Raw genomic sequence first — 10,313 nt, 5'->3', positions numbered from 1 at the left:
AACACGCAGGATGGTGTTCCTCAAGGACCAGGGTTGGGAACCACTGCTCTAAGGACTTAATCCAATAAAGGATGAGCCTTTGATCTCAAAAGCTACAAAACAGTAAAACTAAGAACTAGCATTCTTTGAAAGAAAGAACAAATTAAAGGTACAGCAGCTGTCACGCCAAATATTTGAATAATTTCATTGTGATCTGTTAGTGTGTTGAAGATGATTCTCAGCTACTGCCGCACTTTTAGCTCAATATTTGCTAATTTAACTGAGCTGGATACATTTTTGTGTTCGTTAAGGTTGAGTACCGGTGGCGGCCATCTTGAATAAGGTTGACTTCAAAAGTTAATCATTAGTAGATGTGCATCCAATTACTACTTCCCGAGTGTTTCATTCAAATTTGTTCAACAGTTTATGAAATATTTTACTAGCAACTACATCATAGCCTGCCTTTCATGGCTGTGGGCAATAACTCGTCATTTGGAGACTCATACAGAATTTTTGCAATACCTTAAAGCTAACGTTGTTACAAACAATCGAAAACGCATGATGTGGCCACAATATCGTTGTTGTTGGGTGTTTTCAGTCTCTTTCACACAAGAATACTCAATTTACTCCCATCTTCAACTAATTTGTTTTGTTGACATTTAGACAAAATGACAATCCTTAACTGCGAGTGGCAACCAAATGTTTAAAAAAAAGTTTACCCTGTATTGACAAAAGTTTTTATGCCACATTTATACTCCCACAACCTGAGCCTTTGGGCTACAGCGTTTTTGTCCACTGCAAGTTAATTTTTAACGTCCCTGTTGTCATGGCGATGAAAGAGTGTCGTTTTGGCAGCTTGGACCAGAGGAAATGATGTGTGTCGAGCCTTTATTCAGCAAGAATATTTACAGCAGTGCGAGGTGAAAGCCTGCAGCAGCAACGTTCTCATACAGACTCGTTAGTTTCGCTCAACGTGTGGATCCCGGCTGGATTCCTGTCGGCCATTGTTTGCTTCCCTTCAAGATAAGACCTTCACGGTGCTGATAGCCATGCCTTATTATTGCCTTATCTGAAAGAGGATATACAAACAAACTAGAGCAATTGCATTTCCTGTGAAAATGCAGTGTGAATGCTTTTTGCTTAAGAACTTGCTGAAAAGCAGCTGAAAATAGCTACAACATGCTGAAATATAGCTGAAATGGATGAACAAGCCTAAGTTAGTAGAAGAACACAGAAATAACATGAATTTGCTAGATTAGATTTAAATAAACCGCAATTGGCACAAAAATTAGGAAATTAGCTAAAAAAGCTGAAATTAGCAAAACATAGCTGAAAAGGCAGAAAGAAGCTAAAATTGCCAGAAGGAAGTGGAAGGAGCTGACACAGCTAAACAATAGCTGAAATAGCAGTAAAACCTAAAACTAGCAGAAATAAGCTGAAAGGAGCACAACGAGCTGAAATTAGCAGAGAGAAATTAATTAGGTTGAACGTAGCAGAAATTACCACAAAAAACTTGAATTTATCTGAAAACGGCTGAAATTAGCTAAAACATGCCAAACACTAGCTGAAAAGGTAGAACAAGCTTAAATTAGCAGAAGAAAGAAAACATGTTTGTCCAATTAGGCTAAAAGAAGCAGAAATGAGCACAAGAAAGCAGAAATTATCTGAATAAAGCTGAAATTAGGGGGAAAAAAACTGCTGAAAAGTAGCTAAAAAGCATAAGGAAGCTTAAATTACAAGAATGAAGTGGAGAGAGCACATCTTTGCTGAACTAGGCTGAAAAAAGTTGAAATTACTGCAAAAATGTGGAATTAGCTGAAAAAGCTAAAATTAGCATAAAACAGCTAAATAGTAGCTGAAATAGCAGAAAACGCTGAAACTTGCATAAATAGGCTGAAATTAGCAGAAGTTAGCACCAAATTTTGTACTTGGCAGAAATAATCTGAAAAAAAGTTTAAATTTGCACAAGGAAGCTGAAAGAAGCTGAACCAGAACAAAATGTGAAAGGAGCAGTAAAAGGTTGTAAACAGATCTAAAGATGCGAAGGATGTAAAATGAGCTCAATTCATTTTCTATGAGGAAAAAGATGGCAGAAAATGCTAAATATTTCAAAAAGCCAAAGTTGTACCAATACCAAAAGTCATAGCACCCTTCCCGTGAACGAGCTGAACGTTTTAATATATTTGTTGAAATGGCACAAAAACTGTGGAACGAGAACGATGCTGAAAAACGTATGGAAGAAAAATGGGTCACAATAGTGTGAATGCTTCATAAACATTCACACAATAATGGTAAACTTGTGTCGACGGTAAAATGACGAGAAAACCAAGAGGACTTCTTGTCTTCCAGTGGAGAAGAATGTGCAGCCTCACCCAGTAACCAAATAAAACCACTTCTGTTTCCTTTCCACTAATAAGTCATGGAGTACGACGCCAAATGGAACATATTTGTCCAGTGACAACCAAGCCAGCCTCACTTTACAACACTATTGTCTAATGAGAAGGCAAACCCACAAAAAGGAGATCTTAATCTTCTCCACTAGCAGCAGCACTTCTAACCTCGACCACATACCTGTCTCTGACTCCAAGTATCACAGCAGCGTCTACTGTAGCCTCTCTGACCTCAACGATGAAAACAAGATCAACTGGTGCTTTGAGCAACAAATTTAAACTTACATACCAGCACATATATACTGTAAAATACTGTCAGTAGTCTTGTGTAGCCCTTAAAATGAAAGGTTTGTGAACCAAGGGGTCTTCATAAGAACTTTTAAGACTTTGGAAATCACATTTTCTCCTCTTGCACTATCTAAGGCACATCTGGGCGACTGTTTAAACATCACTTTGGTGAGTACACAGGAAAACTTAGCTAACGGCACTATTGCACAGAGGAAACGGAGCTGTTTCCACATGCACACCAACATATTTTTTTTCCTATTGTCTCCTAACTGTTTAAATCGGAGAGCTCAACTTGTCTGGCATAGCAAGGTATGGACTAAAACAGCTGCTAATCTTCCATCTCTCAACAGGAAGTGCTTTATTCAAAACTTTGGGATGATTTTTAATCAAAAATAAATTCAGGCAATGTTTTCGTGGTATAAAAGTCCAATGATATGAAAGTGTCTTTAACACGTTGGACATTATTATTTTTTATTATCAGGATTTAAATCTAGACCTTGCAGTGATTAAAATAACATTTAGCTACATCACGCAAAAATTCAGCCACAGCCGAACGCAGCACGGTGAATCCAGGATGTGATCTGCTCACCATCATAAAAAACTATTGGTCCGTAAATCCAAACACTAACCTTTAAATCCACTTTCTTTTCCTCTCTTGGAGTTTTTGCACTCAATAATTGGTTTTACTGTTTACCAACTCGATGCTAACTTGTGGTTTTCACTTTGGCCAGATCCAGAACTTCCAGGAGAACCCTATAGTTTGTGGTTTTTAAAGGGAGTAGTTCATGTAAGATGTGGTGTGTGTGTGTGTGTGTATGGACTCTTATCAAAGGTCTAGTAGTGGCATTCCTTCACGTGTTCACCTTACTTTGTTGACACAAACACAGCTGTCCCACAACCATTCCGACAAATTCCTTGGAGTCGTCCAGCGGGACTCTGATGTGGGAAATTACTGCGTGAACAGCCATTCTTTTTTTTTTCTGTAGCTGTGATTTTACCACAATGTGTTTTATTTATAACCCCAAGTTCTAACCCTGTGATCACAGCTCAACATGGTGATTTTTGGTTCACCGCATAGGCTGATTATACCAGTATACTTTTACGTATTCTTATATATAAAAAACAAACAAAACAAGTTTGTGGGATTATAAAGTAAAAGCAAAACATTCCAAATAGTTTAACAGGTAAACACCATCTGAACATTTTACGTAGAAGTTTAGCCGATGATATGGCTTTTGACTCGTATCTTTATTAGTTTGGGGCTTCATTGTGACACAGTACACAGAATGTTAAGTAATGCATAGAATGTGTGGAAAATAAAAGCAGAAATTAGTCAGCAGGTTCAAAAACCTCATGTCAGACTTTAAAATCTTAGAGTCATTCAAAGGAACAAAGTCCATGCTCAATAATCCAGGTATACAATCCAACATTTTTCAGTCAGGTCATCTGGACAGTTTCTTTTTTTTTTTGTGCTGAAACGTTTCGCCTTTGATCCAGAAGGCTTCATCAGTCAAGGAAATGCACAACATAACTGATTTTTCTTCCAACAGCTTACTCCAAAGTGGAACAAACCAGTTATGTTGGTGCTAAGATGGTCTCTTTGTCATGCCCCCTCCTCCATTGCCGGCCCTCTTCCTTCTTGAGTTGTGTCAAACTGGTTGAAAACAACAAAGTCCATGCTCAATAATCCAGGTATACAATCCAACATTTTTCAGTCAAGTCATCTGGACAGTTTCTTTTTTTGTGCTTCGCCTTTGATCCGGAAGGCTTCATCAGACCATCTTATCACAAGCAACACTGGTTTGTTCCACTTTGGAGTAAGCTGTTGGGGGAAGAATCAGTTTTGTTGTTTCTTTGACTGATGAAGCCTTTCGGATCGAAGGCGAAACGTTTCAGCACAAAAAAAAAAGAAACTGTCCAGATGACCTGACTGAAAAATGTTGGGGAGTCATTCAAAGGGTTCTGTACTGTATTGGTAACTGGTAAATAAATGCCATTAAAGGCAAATACTGCAGTCAGTGATGATCCTGAGCCACATTATTTTAAATTTCCCTCGATTAAAACGTGTTAAGCTTTCAGGTCTCATGAGCCAAGTAAGCCACATATATTTAAAAAAAAGTTTTTAAATTTATTTATTTTGGTGCATTCAAAAACTTTTTTTCTGACAAAGCCTAAAATTCCTTTTTTTTTGTTTGTTGTTGTTAGAATTGTTTTTAATGCTCCTGTAACCTCACAGTATCATTGTAGGGAAACATCGACCACAGGAAGATCCCATTGTAAATGATTATCTTGATTCCATAATTATCATATTTCAAACTAAAGTATCAAAACAAACTGTTAATAGAAATGGTTAGAACAAGGCTATTAATGAAGATAAAGTTCTGATGAAAAACTGGAAAGAATAAGATTCATAACGTTGGAGGCTGGAACAACGTTTGTACTTAAACCTCTCCAAGTTCAGTTTGGATAAAAAGTGAGATACAGTAGTCCCTCGTTTATCGAGAGGGATCCGTACCCTGAAGACCCGCGATAAGTGAAAAACTACAAAGTAGGAATAGTAGTACAAGTAATTAGTAGTTTATATATATATATATATATATATATATATATATATATATATATATATACATAAAAAGGCATTTTACACCCTTCCCACACTCTTGCAATGTTCTCAACAATGTTTCTAAACTCTAAAGCTCTAAAAGAGCACAGCATGTCATGATTTCAGCTCCCGGCCTCGTCTGCTCTCAGCCAACCTGCAAGCGCTCTTGGCCACGCCCACTTCTATGATCTGCACAGAGAACAGCTGATCAGCTGCAACAGGAAGTTTATCCTGCAGTGTGGGCTGCACAAAGGTGCAGCAGGTGCTAAATAATTTAAAATAATTCATTTTAAATAATAATTACATGCTGATCATGTGGCTCATCCATCAGTCAGCCATTTGTGTGTCATGTCCAATCTTATTTTGAAAAACCACGATACCATACCATACCATTTTATTTATAGAGCACTGAAAACAGCGACAAGGCCAACCAAAGTGCTGTACAGACAGAACAACAGGTAACACACAAAGCAAAATACAAAATGAAGGAAATCAGAATATAGACATAAAAATGATGCAGATAATGACCAGTGTGGAGCATACAGGATCAAAACACAGATCATCTTGTGTTGAAAGCTACTGAATAGTAGTGGGTTTTTAAACAAGACTTGAAATCCGAGAGGGAAGGGGCCTGTCTGACAAGCAGACGTAACTCATTCCAAAGTCTTGGTCCTGCTACAGAGAAGGCCCTGTCACCTCTGCGCTTAAGAAGAGTTCCTGAAACTGTGAGGAGCAACTGGTCCGCTGACCTCGGGGAACGTGGTGGGACATACGGTTGTTGTACGATAGAGCGAGTCCGCGATAAATGAAACGCGAAGTAGCGAGGGACTACTGTAAAAGGATTAAAGCCATTGCAAAAATGGAGCAATGACAATGCAGCATAAAATCCCAAAGGTCAAATAAATAAAGGTTGAATGAATGACTTTAAATCGACTACTGCAAGATCAGCTTCACTTTCGAGAAAAGTCTGGAAAGTATTGATGTTTCAAAGCTCGGGTGGTATAGACCTAAAACCATATGTGTCAAACTAAAGGCCCGGGGGCCAAATGTGGCCCTTGTTGACATCTTTTCTGGCCCCCCAAGATGATATGTGAAACATAAAATACTTCCATCTCTTGATTTTTGTGACCAAGAAAACAGGTTGGGTATCTGATTTGAGTTAATGTAGTTTCAGAAATTAGCCCATAGTTTGAAAAAGGTTTTAATTTTGGCCCCCTTTTGTTAGTGGTTGGACACCCCTGCCTAAAACAATGTGAAGCTAGTCATCAAAATGTAAAAAAACTTAATATTAGTCATTTCCATGGCTACCATACCCTCAATGTGCACCATCTGTGAGTCTCTTCATGGAGTAAAGATGAGTTTTATGAGAGCAAAGTCCCTGCAAGTTACATTATTAGACATTTGCTACGATTTTCCATAAAACTAATATTTAGTTTCGTTAGTTCTTTCGTCTAAGCAAGTCATAAAAATGCCCTATCAGCAGATTACTTTACTAAATAAATAACAAAGCTCTTTTTCATTATGTTTCCAAAACAACAGCACCCCTACGCGGCAGCTTCCCTCTTTTTACATGTTTAGATCACGCTTGAAGAAAACTGACAGCATGACCAAAACAATGGGATCAGATCCAGTTTTCAGTAGCGGTTCAAGTAGCACACAGAGCTGGAAGTCAGAAAAGAACAAAAAAAAAACCCAGATGCTCAAATGAGCTTATTAGATACAAATGACCAAAACGTATTTATAATTCTATTTTTAACAAGCTCTTTTTATAATTTTTGACATTCTTGTTTTGTGCTCTTTCTGCGTCAGGTGAGTGTACCTCGGCGTGACGATGGCCGACAGCTCCCAGTGTTCCTACTGCCGCGAGGACCTCGCAGGGAAGAGGTACGTACGCATCGAGGGAAAGCCCGTTTGCGTTCGCTGCCACACCAAGTTCTGCGCCAAGTCCTGCGCCGAGTGCCGTCGACCCATCTCCGTGGAGACGAAGGTGCGTTCTCGACTCGCGCTTAAATTAAGTTTGGTGTGTGCAGCGTCCTCTGCAGTCCGTTCCCTTGAAGGAACTTTGTTTCTTCCATCAGGAGCTGAGCCACAAAGGACGCTCCTGGCATGAAGAGTGTTTCCGTTGTGCAAAGTGTTACAAGCCTCTGGCCAAAGAGCCGTTCAACTCCAAGGATGACCGGATCATGTGCGTGAAGTGTTGCTCGAGAGAGGATGCTCCGCGCTGCCACGGCTGCTTTAAATCCATTCTGGCTGGTGCGTATGTTCGAACTGTAGTCTTACTGTAACCACACTAAACAGGTGAATAATGTCTATAGCTGAATGTAAAGGTTCACAGCCTGTTTATATTAATCCATTTCCTGTCCCCTGCAGGCACAGAGACGGTCGTGTACAAAGGAAACTCGTGGCACGACGAGTGCTTCACTTGTAGCGGCTGTAAAACACCGATAGGATCTCAGAGTTTCCTCACCAAAGGAAGTGATGTTTACTGTAATCCGTGCTACGATGACAAATTTGCCAAGCACTGCGTCAGCTGCAAAAAGGTATTTGGTTTCAAAAAGAGAGAACCAGCTCACATTTTAAGTCCAGTCACATTTTATTTGTCTCATACTTTAAATCTAACTTTGTTCCGTTAAACAAAATGTAGTTGTGTGAACGCTTGTGAAGAATTCACACTATTGTGATCCATTTTTCTTCCATAATTTTGTGCTATTTCAACAAATCATATATAAAATGTTCAGCTCGTTCAGGAGAAGGATGCTATGACTTTTGGTATTGGTGCAACTTTAGCTTTTTGAAACATTTAGCCTTTTCTGACACTTTTTTTTTCTCTCAAAGAAAATAAATTAAGCTCATTTTACATCCTTCAAATCTTTAGATTTGTTTACAACCTTTTTCTGCTGCTTTCACATTTTATTCTAGTTCAGCTTCCTTGTGCAAATTTAAACATTTTTTTCAGCTGCTTTCAGCAAGTTTTCAGCTATTTTTTGCTCCTTTCAGATTCTTTCTGCTAACTACAACATTTTTGTGCTTCTTCTAACTTCTTTCGGCTCATTTCAGCTCATTTCGGAAAGCTTCAGCTTTTTCAGCTATTTCAGCTACTATTTAGCTGTTTTTGTGCTAATGTTAGCCCCTTTTTTTTGGGGGTAATTCCACATTTTTGCACGCATTTCAACTTTTTTCAGCCTAATTCAGCAAAAATGTTCCCTCTCGTCCCGCTTCTGGTAATTTAAGCTACTTGCTGCCTTTTTAATAGCTACTTTTCAGCTTTTTTTTGTTACTAATTTTAGCTTTGTTCAGATAAGTTCCATTTTGTGCTCGTTTCGACTTCTTTCAGCATAATTTGGCAAACATGTTCTTTCTGTTTTCATCTGCTAATTTAAGCTTATTCTAACATTTCAGCTAGATTTTTAGGATTTTTTTAAGCTAATTTCAGATAAATTCAAGTTTTTCATGTTAATTCCTGCTAATTTCAGCTTGTTCTGCTCCTTCCAGCTTTTTCTACTCTTTCAGCTACTATTTAGCTCTTCTGATGCTAATTTTAACTTGTTCAGCTAATTCCAGTTTTGTATATATAGCTCATTTCAGTTCTTTCTGCTTTATTCTGGTAGTTTAATTTTCTTTCTGCCTTTCAGCTTTATTTCAGCTATTTTTTATAGCTACATTCAGTTTTTTTTTTTTAGCTTTTTTATTTCTTGCGCTAATTACTGCTATTTTAAACCTAATTCAGCAAATATGTGTTCTTTCTATTTTCTTCTTCTAATTTAGACTTATTCTTCAATTTCAGCAACATTTCAGAGTGTTTTTAGCTAATTTCAGCTGTTTTTCAGCAAGTTCTTCTGCAATAAGCATTCACACTGCATTTTCGCAGGAAACACAGTTTCTCTAGTTTGATTTCTAATGATGGCTGTGATGTTTGTTTAAAGCCGATAACCTCTGGAGGAGTGAACTACCAGGAGCAGCCGTGGCACAGCCACTGCTTTGTGTGCAGCTCCTGTTCAAAGCCACTGGCCGGGTCCAGTTTCACCAACCACCAGGACCAGGTCTTCTGTGTCGACTGCTACAAGAGCTCTGTGGCCAAGAAGTGCAGCGGCTGCCAGAACCCCATCACAGGTGACCTTCACTTACAAACTTTAGTTTTCCTAAATGATGCTCAGAGTTGTGAATGTGAAACAAAACGTTGAGGTGTGAAGATCTCCATGTCTTAATATCTTGTCTGAGGCTACCTGCAGGAGATTGTTAGCTTAGCTTGACATCAAAATCTGGAATCACAAGAAGACAACCTGACCCCATTCTAGCTCAGGAAAATTCCCATCACAGTGCTCGAAGCACTGATTGATTAGTTCAGAATGTTCAAAACCAACACATTAAAAACCAGTAATGTGCCTTACAGTCTGGTAACTAACGTAGGCAGATGAATCGTCATTAATGTGAACGTTTTAAAAGCAAGAACAAACTTATTTCTTCCCAAACTGGGACAAATCAATTGATGTGAATTGCATCCGTCATACCATATTGTACCAAGATGGCCGCGCTCAGCCGAGTCGCAGCTTCACAGGCTCCTGCTGAACTTGATCTTTTTATATTCCTGTTGCTTTAGTTTTAACTTTCTTTTTTGCAACTACGATGTACATCCACAGTACGGGCATGACCGCGACACACTTGAGTTGTCTGTGTCGCTGCCTTGCCATCGTGGTTCAGTCCTTCCAGCCTCGGGCTCAGGACCGTCATGGCGGCTGTCTCCATGATCCTCTATCTGCCTGCTGGAACCGAACTTTATGGACCCGTTTGGTTCCACGGGGAAACATCGAATGTTCTCTGTCTGCCGGACCTGGTTCTGGAGGGCAGTCTGGGAGGCAGCTGCTGTGGTCATTATTACCATCAAGCTGCTAACTAGACCTGCTAACGCTGCTACCAAGACCACGCTGCTAACAGTACCATGGTGCTAACAGTACCATGCTGCTAACTGAACCACACTGCTAACAGTACCATGGTGCTAACTGAACCACACTGCTAACAGTACCATGGTGCTAACTGAACCACGCTGCTAACAGTAC

At 39.2% G+C, this 10,313-nt stretch overlaps 1 protein-coding gene across 1 annotated transcript in view; it reads left to right on the top strand.

Moving 5' to 3' along the window:
• The window catches only part of LOC119419942 (four and a half LIM domains protein 1), an 18,169-nt gene that overhangs the window by 5,889 nt on the left and 1,967 nt on the right, over positions 1–10,313 (top strand). Inside the window, exons 2-5 of the mRNA XM_037687312.1 lie at positions 7,069–7,246; positions 7,338–7,512; positions 7,630–7,799; positions 9,183–9,369. Of these exons, the coding sequence (XP_037543240.1) occupies positions 7,091–7,246; positions 7,338–7,512; positions 7,630–7,799; positions 9,183–9,369 (688 nt within the window). The 5' untranslated portion in view covers positions 7,069–7,090. The remainder of the gene's footprint in view (positions 1–7,068; positions 7,247–7,337; positions 7,513–7,629; positions 7,800–9,182; positions 9,370–10,313) is intronic.

This window comes from Nematolebias whitei, chromosome 14 (genome assembly GCF_014905685.2).
Source record: "Nematolebias whitei isolate Nwh7 chromosome 14, NemWhi1, whole genome shotgun sequence".
Classification (NCBI taxonomy): Eukaryota; Metazoa; Chordata; class Actinopteri; order Cyprinodontiformes; family Rivulidae; genus Nematolebias; species Nematolebias whitei.
The sequence above is the reverse complement of the archived record's forward strand: the minus strand, read 5'-3'. Positions and strand labels throughout refer to the sequence as shown.